We start from the raw sequence: 15,619 nt of genomic DNA on the forward strand, positions 1-15,619 counted from the left end.
CTTCTTACTTTCTTTAGTGGAGTCACAGATATCAAAGATGAATTTTCTAGTCTGGCTGAAGGCTGTAGAGTACTGAGAAGACATGAAAATGTTTTAGCAAGGAGAAGGAAAGGGAGCAATGGTCCAAACACTGTAGAAAGGAGAATAGATAACATAGAAAAACTGGGATTTTATTGAAGAAATTTTATGAGAGATTGATGTCATGGAAGTTTGACAAATATAAAAGCTCTCAGATTTTTCTTTGTCTGGCTAAGGAGCACATTATTGTTATTCTGTATATTCTGAAAGCATCGACAGCAGAAAAGGCATTCCCCAGGTTTCCTTGACAAATAACACACTAAGTGGTAGCCCTGAGCCTTGAGTTTATGATCAGTCCTGAAGGAATAATAGTGATTTTCATTAGAATGTCAATTCTACTGGTTCCTCAGCTGTAATTGTAAGAAAATCTGAAGATCCCGAGATTTGAGAATGCTACCTAGGTGTCTGCCCAGACGGTTATGTGACCTGAAAAAGGAATATTGTTTTCAACCAAGTATACCATGTGTATTTGTAAGCAATGGTATTGATTCCACAAAGTCATATATACAAAGTCTTTTTTGTCAATGATCAGCTCTATGCATGTGGAGGCAATTAACAAGCTGGCACCAAACTTTAGCAAACTAAACTTTCAATACTGAAAAGATGTCTGAAAAAGATTCAAGACAACCCACCCTGGCTCATAAAACTTGGCTATATTGTTATGGTTTCAGGATAGTTTCCTCAAAATTTAACTGGAACCTAAAATTTACTTTATTTTAAAATATTGCTATTAAATTTCATCCTGAGAGTACTGGAGATTTAACATGAACATTTGGTTTAATTTTTTTTTCACCTTCTATACAGTTAACAGAGTTTTTATTTCTAAAAACAAAAAGAAAAGGTCATATTGTTAACGATACTACTTTTGAGATGCTCCTGCATGTTAAGCTGCTGGTTTTTTTGTTATATAAATATAATATTTATATTTGCTTTTATATTATAACATATATTTATATTTATGTATGTTACATATATAATATTAAATAAGGTAATTAAATACATTATTATTGACAGACATACAAACTAATGAATGCCACTAAATAATGTCACAAAACTCACAAGAAAATATGCTACAAAATTTATTGTTTATTTACTCTGACTTCTTTGATATAAGTACTTTCTATGATTTATACAGTTATTTTTCATATAGTTTAAGCAGCTTATATGAGCAACACAGCTTTTATATTTAAAATATTTTCAATCAACCTCCATCATTACTTATTTTTGACAACATGAACAAAAAACAATACTCATGTGTAAAACCATTTTCTTTTCCTGGGTATTTTTGCCTATTTCCTATAAATGTGGCAATAAGCAACTAAATGTCTTAGCCATAATGTAGGCACATGTCTCAGCCTAAATTGCCTTAGGAATGCAAAGTAAAAGAAGAGATTTTAATATTTCTAACAATATAAAATAGTAAGTTCTTAAGTAACTCTAGTCCACTGGGCACCTACAAGTAAGTGAAGGAGGAAGTAGAGGGTCAAACTATTAATGAACCCAACTTACTTGCTAATGGGAGACCTCAAGTATTTGATTGACTAAGCAGCAATGCATATATTATTACTTTTGTTTTTAATATCACTATTACTTTTAATACAGTAAAACTGGATTCATCTTTGAACTTACTAATATATACAAATATAGTTCACACATACAATGGCTATGAAATACATAATTCCATTAGACATAAACTATATGCCTGTAGATGTCACTTAAATGTATAAATGTGATCATATCAACATGTTATTTATTTGTGCTTTTCAATGCTACCGTTCTCCTTTTACAGATAATTCTACTGAGGTTCACAGATACCAACAGAGTTATTTAGTATTTATAGTGGATAAGTAATAAAGCCAGATTTGGAACTGAGACAGATTCTGGTTCATGTTACAGTGCTCTTTCCACTGAAAGATACTTCCTACATTCAAGCTTTTAGTGTCATCTATTGTTCATGCTTGACTTGAGTACACAAGGAGACTTTTCTATTGCAGTAGAGCTTGGGAGAGCAAGCACAGATCATATTTCCTCATATTTTCCTACTTCATCATTTTGCATGAGATGCAAGTGAAGGCCAGTGAAGTGAAGGAACTAAAAAAAACCCACACATAGATAAGGACAGGACTGCAACTCAAGCCCTGTGCTCTTTGAGATGTTATCTAAAGATGAAGATAATTTATTTGGAAGATCACAGCTTAGTCTCAGGAGGCCATCACAAGTATATTTCAGTGGGCATACATATCTCTCAGCATCTTAAGAGTAGAATTATTCTAGATGTGTCCTAACTTTTTATTTAGAAAATATATTTCTAAAATTACCTTATTAAAGCTCTCAAACCAAAAGCAGTAGCTTATCAGTAATCTGGCATCCTAACGCATTTCAGCAACAGAGAAAAATGTGATGCAACAAGGAATAAATTTAGCAGACGAGCTGTGCTTACCTTCATAAGTCCCACTTTCTAAGAGAGCACCACTTTTCTCCAATTCCATAAAATCTTCAACGGTGATGAAAATATAGTCCACTCCAGGGACCTCACCCTCCTTATGTGGCCTTGTGGTGCCTGAATAAGGAAAAATTAAAAACAAAAGAAAGACTCTAAGTGATTTGTTGCTGAACTTTAGAAATACCACCATACTTCTGAATATTCAATAACACTTGTTTGTACATCCTGCGAGTTGGCAGCCTGCATTTGTCCTTCTGTTTGTTTGGAAACAGAAAATAGCATGGGTAAAGATTAAAGTAAATATACAAAGCATTCTTCTTCATCAAGCTTATAAAGAGTTCATTGCCATGGAATGCAATTGCATACATTTCTTACAGTGGAAAATGCAGACCATTGTGCCCTTTTTTGAAGGGGCGTTTGAATATTGGGCCAGAAGTCTGCTAGCTCAGGAATTTACATATCTCACTTCTATGAATAAACCTTTATTGTTCTGTAGATTGCCTTGCTATGACATAAAATACAATGGAAAATAGGAATGTTAGCAGCATGTCAATGCATCTTTCTATTTTCATGATCTGCTCCTTTGTAAGGGTACTTTTGGTTTTCATTTGTTAACTTGGCCCCCCAAAATAACTTATATGTGATTTAAAGGAATACAAAATCTTTACTATTACTTAAAATTAATTAAATAATAATTGGAATTGGTGATAATTATAATTGAGTTAGTATTATAATTCCAGTAATAGTTTCCTTTCTTTCCCTTCCCTTCCCTTCCATTCCCTTTCCTTTATTATTGCCTTTAATTCTGACTGAACTGGGAAGTGAAATGCTCTGAGGGGTTGCTTCATGGGTCAACCACTCTTGTTTCCTACAGGGTAAATGGGACTTCTGTGGCCAAGGTGACAGAAATATCAACCTGTGGCTCAGTGCAACTGTGCTAGAGAAGTCAGGCTTCCAGATCTGCTGTCCAGTTCATAAGGCAGGAATCAAAATAGAGACATATTAAAGGTTGTGGGTGTGTTTTCTGGTGCACTTCCCTCTCTGAACATGCCCTAAATTCTCTTCTTTTTCTATGCCACCTAATAAAACATTTTGTGTGGTCAGATTGGATTTCCATAATGCATACAGGCAAATAGTTTATAGAAATATACAAAGGGCATATATATATAAGCAAGTATTAATACATTGGCAGGATTGTTCACATTCAAAATTTCCTCCATATTCTCCATATACTAAAAAAAGTATTTTAAACCCTTAAATTTAATTTTCAGTCTATGAAATCTTTATCAACTAGACCATGAAAATAGCCAATTGGTTCTCCTTTTGGTCTGTTAGGATCAGATTTGAACTGCAGATGAAAGGCATAAACTCATGCCAGAATATACAATGTGCTAGTGAAATTGATTTTGTATAAAAATGAATAATTTTCATTGAAAACTTTTTTTGAAGAGATTTGAAAGCATTATTTTCTAAAATTAATTTTTAGAACCCTTCTTTGGAGGCTGCAAAACAATTTTTTTCCATAATCACATTTAATGACTTTCCCCTAAATTTGTTACTTCATTTGTTTAACTGAGCCATATTTTGCAATATTTCCTACTGCTTTTATGCTATACAATATAAACCTCCCACACCTAATATGCACAGTGTTGTCAAATTAATGTTTCTATGAAAACCTTAATTTTCAATATCCTGACTTTTACATGCTTAACCCTTGTGAATTAAAAGCACATTAACATAGTTTTTGGCAATCAATTTGTTTTCTGTTTATTTAGAACACACTCTAATCATTAAGAAAAATAGCATAACAAAGATTCCATTTTCCTTACTAATTTATCTGCATACTTCAGAAGCTACATGCTTTGATTAATTAAGTGCTTGCAGTGCGGTAATGCATTCCTAACACAATATGAGCACAGGACCACATGCTTGAGGCCAGTCCCTAAGTTTGCTTCTGGACTGGAATTACTTGACTACACCAAACTCTAGTGGACATGTTTGTGGTTGTGATCTTTTGGAAGGACCATCAGTACTCTGGTTCACTGGGTAGGTTTTCCATCTCTATACTGCACCTCAGGACAATGTGACTGAACTCTTGCCTTGGGGATACAGACTCCTAATGGCTACATCAGTGTCGCCTGTTGCTACTGACCTGCTTAAAGCTATTTGGATGGGGGGCTCACCTACCTCACTGTGGCTTGAAGAAGTTCTATACTATAATTCCAAATGCTACAATTCCCATCTTTGACATTCATCTCATGTCTTCTTTTCTCATCCTCTTCATTTTTATAATTATAACCCCCAGGCTCTTGTTCTCTTTTAATTTCCCTCATGTTCACCAAATATCGCTTCAATTCCCTCTCTAAATTCTAAAGACTCTAAATTCTAAACAACCTAGAATCCCATCTTTCCTTTAGCTCACCTTCACCATTTCCCCACTCCTAATAAGCTCCCAAGTTTAATATTGGCTATTTCATTCATAGACTGTTAGTTGCTCCAGAAAACAGTGGACATTCATCCACTGAGAAAGCACCCTACAAATTCAGGTTACCTAATATCAGTTTGATTCAACTGATGATTGGCAATCCTTTTATATGTCTTCCTTCTCTGTCACAATCAGACCATTTTCTAATACTCAACAGCTGTCACTTTCAACAGAAGACATTAGTGCATTCTCTTTGTGGTAAAGAAAGAGATAATCTGAAATCAAATTCCCCAAAGCTCATCTTATTTTTTAAGTTTGTTTGTTTGTTTGTTTGTTTGTTTATTCATTCATTTTAAATGTTTATTTATTTCAGAGAAAGACAAAGTGCCAACAGGGAGGGGCAGAGAGAAAGGGAGACACAGAATCCGAAACAGGCTCCAGGCTCTGAGCTGTTAGCACAGAGCTCAATGCGGGGCTTGTACGCACAAACCGGGAGATCATGACCTGAGTTGAAGTCAGATGCTTAACCGACTGAGCCACCCAGGCACTCCAAGTTTATTTATTTTGAGAGAGAGAGAGAAAGAGAGAGAGCAAGAATGAGTTGAGGAGGGGCAGAGAGAGAGAGTGAGAGAGAATCCCAAGCAGGCTCTGCACTGTCAGTGCAAAGCACGACGAGGGGCTCAAACTCACAAAATGTGACATCAGGACTTGAGCTGAAATCAAGATTCTAGATTAACCAACCAAGCCACCCAGAACCCCCTTCTCAAAGTTTCTTAATTTGTACTTTCGTTATCTGCATTCTCTTCACCCTTAATTGGAATCATCCATCTATCTTGTTAAAATGAATCCTTTCTCTTCTGCTTTCTTGCAGGTTAGTTTTTTTTTTTTTCTTTTTTAAAATCAGAGTTACATATGCAGATATTTTGAAGTCAACCATTCTACAGAGCTCAGTATTTGAGTAAAAGCAGACTGTCATCACCACTCCCCAAAACCTTCCCTTCATCCAGAGGCAAAGACTCAACATTTTTAGCTGATTCTTTTGTTTTTACCTCCATCCATTTAAATAATTTATTTATGATGTCCTTCTTTCTTTTTTTCTTTCTAATATTTATTTATTTTTGAGAAAGAGAGACAGAGTATGAGCAGGAGAGGGGTAGAGAGAGAAAGAGACACAAAATCTGAAGCAGGCTCCAGGCTCTGAGATGTCAGCACAGAACCCAATGCGGGGCCCGAAGTCACCAACAGTGAGATCATGACCTGAGCTGAAATCAGACACTTAAATGACTGAGCCACCCATGTGCCCCCTCCCTTGAATCTTTGTGCATGTGTTTTACTTTAGCTATTATTTCCTGATTTCTTGGTAAAGCGAATGAGGAGTTAGCTGTTTCTTGCCCATGTTGCCTACACCTCACTTCCTCCCTCTCTCCTCCCATTCTCCCAATACCACAAACTTGTGTTTAGATGACTACTTAATGTTTACAATGACAACACTATATAAATCTATTTCCACCTGAACCTTGTGATGTGGTAGTAGACTAATTTTCCTTTCTTGCATAACTTTTGTTTACTCTAGATTTAGTGTTTCCATTTCCAATTTCCCTTATATTAATGGAGAATTCAATTAATTAACACCTTCCTTGTTGGATAAATCAACTTTTAACATATACAAGTATACTTAATATTTCATCAGGTTTATCCTATTGAAGAAATTGCTCCTGGAGCCTCTAACCTGCTCCAATCCAGACCTGCTGTCCCATGACACAGCTGTCATCCTGGGATCATCTTTGCCATCATCCCAGGGATTCACTTTGCCTCTTCCCTGTGTCATACTGCTCTTTTCCCAGATCCCATGTCTTTTTTGTAGTCTATTCCCTCGTTTTGGCAGAGCACATCTGCCAGAAGCTTTCTGTCAAAAGCTTTCACAGAAGCTACATTTTCTTTTCATGTCTGAAAAATACTTTATTCTATCCTAAAGGTGGCAAATCGGACTCAGCATTTCAGGAAAATTTCATAATGAAAACATATTTTCTCCACCCTGTTCTTCTGTTAATGTCACCACTATTATTCTAGCCATACATGCTTTGAACCTTTCTCTCAGAGTCACAATTGGGGTGTCTGTCCCTCACTTGTTTATCCCATCTCCAAATATTTGGCAAATTCTGTGCCCTGTACCTCCACAATGTTGTCCTTCCCTTCTGTACTATCTCTGTTCTAAAATTGCCCTCCTGGACCTGGTACTGGCTATGTCACTGTTGTGACTGCCTCCCCCTCTTAGTTTATCATTGCACTCCCCAATTACCCTGGGAAAGCACGAGGCTGACCTCTAGTCAAGAGATTTGGTTGAAAACATAAGGAGAGGAAAATACTGAAAGTTTAAAAAGTCAGAAAAATCTAAGATTCTATTATTGACAATAAAAGGCGATTCTGGCATGCCAGGTTGTAGAGTCTCAGGATGGACTTTCCTTTATGGAACATGTGAGGAGAATAATTTGAGAAGTTTCCTCTTAAGAAATATCTTCCTTTGAGCTTGTCATGTGGCATTCTCCTTTCTGGGTACCCCAAAATTTCCACCATTAGCATTACTCTTTGGTTTAGGCCAAACAGAAACTATCTTTAAAACATAAGCTATAGTAGATGTGAATGTGAGCCAGGCAATGAAACTGCCTGGGTTTGGTGGAGCTCTGCCATTTGCTATCAGTATTACCTTGAGTAACGTATAACTCTAGTTTTCCTATCTATAAAATATGGTTAATACCAGTAGCATTTTGGTTGATTTGAAATCAAGACATTTGAAACCAAGAAATGAAAAACAATCAAGGATTCTTCAAATCAAGACAATGTCTGGAACATGTGAAGCACTCAAAAAAATTATTTATATTAAGTATTGTTGTTTGGAAGAGCAGAGATGACACCATGGATTTTTTTTCCACATGAATTCTTGCCACAAATATTAATTGAGCACTTACTATATGCCAAGTACTATTCAAGATACTTAGGATATATTTTTGAATAACACAAAGTAGGACCCTTTCTTTTGTGGAACTTATATTCTACCAAAGAGAGACAGAGAGTAAACAACAACAACAACAACAAAAAATAATTAAAAAGTAAGTTATATAATATGCTATAAATAATTAAATTCTAATAAATGACCATAAATCATTTTCACCTATGGATTATTAGCGGGTCAATTACTTAGATTTTTAACTGTTAATTTACACAAATGGAGCAAAAGCTTGAAGAGAAGAGAAAGAGAGAGAGAGAGAGAGAGAGAGAGAGAGTGTGAGAGAGAGAGAGAGAGACAGAGAGAGAGAGAGACCACAAGGATCTGAGGGGAAATAGAGATCTACAACAGTTGAGGGCTGCAGGCTTCCCAGGGGCGAATGCTGGCTTGGCGAAAGATCTCTGGGAGCCAGCAAGAACCTACTTATATTTTGGAAAGAATCACTAAATTCCTAAAGAGAAATTTTACTTATTTCACATATTGCTTGTTTTAGCTTAGGTCAACTGGCTTACACATTGGTGCCCAATACAGGTATTTTTGAACTTTCAAGGTTATTCTCACAGGATTGATAAATAGGACAGTGCATGATAGGCTCTGATGACTAGCGTATGTACACACACAGAGACATATATATCACCCCAAATTTTTAAAAGAGGGAAGTGTAAGCATGGTATAGCAGAAATGTTTTCAAAGTTGGAATTCAGAACATTTACATTCTATTTTGGTTTTAATAATTTAGGTTTGTGGTCTTGGATTAAAATATCATTGAAGTTTATTTATATATTTATTTGTAAGAAATCTCTACAATCAATGTGGGGTTCAAACTTACAACCACAGGATTAAGAGTCACATGCTCTTCCGACTGAGCCAGCCAGGTACCCCGACATATATATGGTCAACAGACACATGAAAAGATGCTCGACATCACTCATCATCAGGGAAATACAAGTCAAACCACAAGTGAGATAACATCTCACACATGTCAGAGTGGCTAAAATGAAAAACACAAGACACAACAGGTTTTGGTGAGGATGTGGGGTAAAAGGGACCCTTGTATACTGTTGATGGGAATGCAAATTTGTGCAGCCACTCTGGGAAACAATATGGAGGTTCTTCAGAAAGTTAAAAATAGAACTACCCTATGATTCAACAATTGCACTGCTAGGTTATTTACCCAAAGAATACAAAAATGCTGATTCAAAGGAATGCATGCAACCTGATGTCTATAGCAGCATTACCTACATTAGCTAATTACAAAACAGCAAAACACTTTTATGCTGAAATAAGTATAGTTACTTTCCCAACTCAGTTACCATCCCAAAGGATTATGAGAAGTGACAGTGAAGCAAGACTCACCAGTAATAGAAAGTTATCCCCCTGTGTTAGGAATAGAGTGGAAGCTAGTAGAATAAAAGAGGAAATACAGGGGATTAATCATATAGCTAAAAGCTGAAGCTCCTCTTCTTTTAATGCTCTTCTATATTTGGTTGGAACTTTCCTAAGTGGTGTTTAGATAAGTCCAAAAGAAATTTTATTATCCAGATTATGGCTTATAGATTTCATTCTTTGTCTCCCGGACCACTCCTCCAAAGGGAAAATAAATAGAAAGGAAACGGAGGAAATGCTACTAAATTGAGTCTTTGCTTTATCTCTGATGCTTCATTTCTTAAAAAAAAACAACGTATTGAATAATTGCCAAATTAAGTACTGTATGAATAACACCTTCTTCGTAAATTAATAAAAGCATATAGTATTTCTGCTCAAAAGACATGTCTAAAGAGAATGAATGCTCCCAAATGGTTAGCTTATTATCGATACCTAGTGAAAGCATATCAAGGTCGCTTGTCATTTTGTTACCATGGCAACTGGGGGTGCCAAAATGGATTTTATTGTTGTTATTATTATTATTCTAGTTCGTAAATGAAGGAACATTGCTCCTTTTGCCTTAGGAAGGAAAGAGCATGATGTTTGTGGTAAATATAATTCTGAAGCACATTTTGCCTCAGCCTTCTGATATGTTCTGATTTTAGCAAAATGCTTAAAAAAGCAGTCACTGGATTACAGAAAGGTATTATGATGGTCAATGCAGTTATCTATTGTAATCTATTTTGATGTGCAAAATGTTCTACAGTGTCCATTACACTATAGGCACCCTATACACATTTGCTATAGAAATGGATTTGGAATCAATCATTAATAGTCACTGTGTTCTAAGCAGATGGGTCACTGTGTGAGAATCTGAGAACTAAATTATTTTCTTATGCATGTTTCTGAATATATTCTCTCTTCACTCCTCGTGTTTCTCAACTGCAAGCTGAAGGAAATAAATCTTGACAGCTACAGTGACTTCCTCTAGATTCGACCTTTAATTAACTTACTCTTTAAGATTTCTGAAGACACTGCTTTAGTTTGTCAGTTACTCATTAGCAAGTGGGAACACCATCACCAGATTTGTGTGTGTGCTTCCAATAAAAACATTCAGGAGATTCCTTGGCCAATGCCCCTAATCAATTTTTACATAATCTGCTTAGATCTTAGGTTTTATTGCACTCATTTTCAATCATATAAAATCCAGAAGTATGATTTCATACAGACATAGAGTTAAGTTAGCAAGGAAAATCATTTAGTTTGGGTCACTGAGCCCTATGTGGTATAGATTATAAAACAATGTGAGCTTTATAGATTTCTTGTCAGCTGATGGGGTGGGTTGGGTTAAGGTCAAAAAGCAAAGTCTGCAATTTGGTTCAATTAATCACCTATTAGGTATAAGAACTACTTAGTGCCTCAATAAAACACTCCACATGTTTTATAAAATATTAAATATTTGACAGTTTCATGTGAAATGTATCAGTATTCAACTTAACAGTGTATTACTCTAAACCTTAATAATTATTTCAAAACTCTCTTATCCTCTAAAGTAGCAAGCTGTCAACTATTGTTTAAAGTTGCATTTGCATAGTTAATAATGTTATTCATTTTTCAGACAGAAGTTTTTGAAGAAGAAAGCTCTCCTCGAATATATCTGGATATAAAAGTTCAGACTAATGTCTCATACAGCACCAATTACTGTTTTACATCTTAACAGTTTGGATTGAGGCAGTATCATACCCAAACAAATGGCTCCTGAAATGTATGATACATCAGAATCACATGCAGAACTTGTTAAACACAGATTGAGGGGTGTCACACTCAGAGTTTCTGATTCAGTAAATATTAGGTGGTGCCTGAGAATTTAAATTTCTAACAAGTTTCCAGGTGCTGTTGATACTGCTAGTCTAGGGACAATGATTAGAGAACCACTCACTGCTCTAAACTCACTCAGATCTCTAGAAACCCAAACTAAAAGCAATATGATATCTCATTATTAATTTAACTACAACAGGTCATAAAGTATGTAGTTTGAGACCTTAGAATTCACCCTAGAGTAATGGATAGCCATGTCCTGGGTTCAGAGGAAACAAGCCATTCTTCATTTGTTGGTATATAGGTATATCACCGCTACTGAACATTGCTTTTCCATAGTTCTCTTTGAAGTTAATTGAATTTGGAAGACAATGGACAAATCCCCACTTATGTTTGCTCATAAATAACTTTCATGATTATTGGAAGTAACATAAACGATCTTGGTTCTACATATACAACAATATGGCTTAAATTCTGAAAGACATTGGAGGTTTGAATGTAGCTCACCAGGAGCGATAAACAACAATGTGGCAAGAAAAAAAAGTATATGATGCAGACGACTTCTTGGATTAAGAAAATACTATGGTAGTGAAAAAAAGGGGACAAATATGAAAAATTTGTGGATCTCTAACAAACAAGACAAAGTAGCATCTTCTTATTTCTCCATGCCAAGGTATCTGATTCACTAAATGTTAAATTACAGCTTGTCTACAACTATACTAATCAGACTAAATCAGGGAATGGGCATGAACTGTGGAATTAGTGCCCATAAATCTCTCTGTGGGAACAAATTATTTAGAAAAGCATATCCTTTCATCAATTCCATGATTTCACTTATATAATTACGTCTCTGGTGTAAACACTAGAGAAAACAAGGGGTGAAGGTGAGAAGTGTCTTTCAAAACTCAAAGTTTATCTTACTGTCCTTATCACTTGAACTGAAAAACCCATGATGCTAAGAAAGAGAGATAGGCAATTTGTATGTAACATTGTGTGTCAACTATACTCAAATAAAATATGTATATTTAAGAAAGGTAAGCAATGTTTGGGTGATTGCTTCTGAAGCTGATGCATGCATATACATTTTGACTTTTAAGGCTCCTCCACTAAATGATCCTACCTAATTATTGGCAGTACCAAGGCATCACTGACTGCTGGTACACAAGCATCTACCCACTGAGGAAAAGCTAGGGCAAAGTGAATGATTTCCTAACTGCACAGCATTTGATTTATCACTCTTTCAGCAGCAAAGAAATCACAACCTGAATCCTATCCATTCCTTCACATCAAAGCCCATCTTCTCCACCTGGTGCCTTGTTGAGAAAACTCAGTTGCACAATTACTTTCCCCATCAAAGTTTTGCCTTTACCTCACTTGCATTCATGGTCCAGAATAATCCACTGCTCTTGGATGTAAAGACACAACAAGATAAAATGACTCACCCAAGTAAAATCAGATTCCTAAACAGTTAACTTCTTGCTTTTTGATCCATTCTCACAATATCTAAAGGAACAGGATAAAGGGACACAGGACTCTCACTTGTAAAATACAGTAACAAACCATAATCTCAAGATTCTTGAGTTGATTATTAATTTCCTGAAATTTTTAACAGTGTGGAAGAAGATGAATGCCCCTTTTGTTACCAATTAATTCAGTTTGAACTTCTGATTTTAATTCTTCAATACTTAATTTAGATATGTTCTATATCGGGCATTCTATAGGATTAATAAAGAGGTTTTGATTCCCTATTTTACTACTTAATAGATAATGTCTCGAGATTACATGCCAAGCTAAAAGAAAAGAAAGATCAGTGACTTTTTATAGAAACAATATATATTTAGTTTGAAGCTTTTATACTCTCCTCATGTAAAATTAATTTGGGCCAGGACTAAACTGCATAGATACCGCCAGCTCTCTGAGCAATGCAGAAACACTCTGTTCTTTGACCTTCACTGCACAGAGGGTTTAGTGGATCATAACTTTATCATTTTATCTCTATTAGAATCTTGCAATGACATTAACTTTTACTATCACCATATGTCTCTACGGCATTCTATATTCTGAAATGCCCAAGGTAGATGACAGAATACAGAGCCTACAGAGTACCAGAAGATCCAGAAGAAGGTAAGAAGGCAGTTAACTATTCGGGGATTTCAAAACATGAAAATGCTTTTCAGATTATATGGCACAAATCACATATTTGAGTGATCAAATCTATTTGTTGAGGTTCTCAAGAATATGCACATCAAATTATCTTGGAGGGAAGACAAAAATCTTATTATCATATTATTTATAGGAGAAAGTGATAGTCACATTCACATTCTACATTTGAAAAGAAAATTATTATTATCTGGTATAAAGATTAGCATTTACATGATAAAGTTGTATATAAAAAATATACACATGCATATAAGCTTTAAATTTAGGGCCAAAAAACTAGCATAATATATGAAAATAAGACAAAGAAAAAGGGAATTATCTTGGGTTAGGCAATTCAAGTATTTGATTCTGCACTGCATTACAGTACAATATTGAAAATAACTTAGCTAGAGGGCTTTCTCTAGATGAAACAGTCTGCTAATTTTTAATATATTCAATAATACATTTTTGAAAACTTCTATTTTATACAAACGTATCATTTGCCCACATACATATGAAATGTTTAAGAATGAGTAGTATCTAATAGAAAAAAGAAAACAGGTGTGCCTGATAAATATAGCAAAGTAAGGAATTGTATGAGAAGTTTATTTGTGTAAATAACATCAGTAAGTACGAATAATTATTGAGTCCTAACCTTGGGTGAGGCACTTTTCTCTGCATTTTGCATGCATTAGCTCTTTTACTTCTCTTAACAACTCTATAAGGTGAATAGCATTCTACCCATTTTACAGCTTGAGTAACTTGCCCAAGTCACAGGATTGCTAAGTGGCCAAGTCAGGATTCAAACCCAGTCAGTGTGACTGCAGAAGCCAGGTTCCTAAGTAACAGGGTGCTCCCTTCTCCCCTATGAAATGTTCTAAATAGATTTTGTTGTGAGACATGGATGGGGGTGGCAGGTCGAAGTGGTGGGGAATATGCTTCACGGATGGTGGATGGGAGGCCATCATTCAGAGGACATTCAGATAAGTGTTCTGCCAGAAGAGCATAAGGAAATCAGGAGTCAGATATCCTTTGGAGAAGAAGGGAGAAGTAAGGCATTCTCTAAACTGTTGCTGAGTTAGGGTAAATAAGGATATCCAGGAAGATAATTCAGAATGATGGGAAAGTAGCTGAGGAGCAAAAGGAGAGATATCTTTGGAAAGAAAAGCCCAAATTTGTAAAATTGAAAAGCTACAAACATTTTAAAAGAAATGTAATAGAATTCTGAGCAGAAGAAAAAGTAGTAATTCCCTCAAACTAGAGAAATTACAAAATATAAGAAATTGGATAAAGTTTTACTTATTCATAGTATATGTCCCTTTTTACAAGTCACATTACAAGAACTTCAATGAATATTTATTTGGTGCCTACACTGGCTTCCAGAAAGATGAAAAATGAAAAAGAAAATCCATCATTAAGGAGGCTTCACGTTATCAAGATACAGACAACTGCAGCCACCAGTATAAAAATTACTTCAAAATAGCACTGAAAATGACAAATATAAAATATATTTTAATATCCTTAAAAGAGATGATTAAAGCAAAAAATAGTAACAAAACATAGTGGGGTTTATAATATACAGTGAATTAGTACAAAGACTGTGGGTGGGAATATAGTTTATGTGAAGTGGCCTATCACTTGATGGTTGACATAGAAAGTTAAAGATGTATAAATTAAATCCCAAAGCAACCTGTGAAAAAACACATACACAACTGAAAGAGATCATCAGTTTAGATTAAAGAGCAAGTCCTGACTATATGCTGCCTATGAAAACAGATTTTAAACAGAAAAACAACAAAAAGTGAAAGGTTTGAAAAAAATACGCCAAGCGGTAATTAAATGAAAGCTGGCATGCTATAATAACATCAGAAAAAGTAGATTTCAGAGCTATTATTAACAGCTACTATTAACAGCAATAACGGGGGTCATTTCATGATAATAAAAGGATTGATTCATTAAGAAGAAAAAAAATCCTAAATGTTTATACATCCATCACAGAGATTCAAAATTTATGATGCAGAAACATAAAACCACAAAGAGAAATTGACAATTCCACAATTATCCTCAGAGATTTTAACACCCTTCTTCAATAACTGATAGAACAAGTACACAGGAAAAGATACAGATCTGAACAACACTAGCTACAAGTTTAGTCTAACTGGCATTTATAGAATACTTCACCTACAGCAGCATAATACACATATTTTTTACATGCATATGGAAAATTTACCATGATAGACCATATCTAGGCCATATAACAAGTTTCAATATTTTAATATGGTTCAAATCACAAAAACGATGTTTTCTGATCACAGTAAAATTGAATTAGTAACCAATAACAGAAAAA

General features: G+C 35.1%; 1 protein-coding gene across 6 annotated transcripts in view; it reads right to left on the reverse strand.

Moving 5' to 3' along the window:
* MAGI2 (membrane associated guanylate kinase, WW and PDZ domain containing 2) overlaps positions 1-15,619 on the reverse strand; it is a 1,340,829-nt gene that overhangs the window by 598,141 nt on the left and 727,069 nt on the right. For all 6 annotated transcript variants that reach the window (XM_078442525.2, XM_078442526.2, XM_078442524.2 and 3 more), the window contains exon 3: positions 2,519-2,638. In XM_078442525.2, the coding sequence (XP_078298651.1) occupies positions 2,519-2,638 (120 nt within the window). The remainder of the gene's footprint in view (positions 1-2,518; positions 2,639-15,619) is intronic.

The sequence above is a fragment of the Panthera onca genome, chromosome A2, assembly GCF_046562875.1.
Source record: "Panthera onca isolate mPanOnc1 chromosome A2, mPanOnc1 haplotype 2, whole genome shotgun sequence".
Taxonomy (NCBI): Eukaryota; Metazoa; Chordata; class Mammalia; order Carnivora; family Felidae; genus Panthera; species Panthera onca.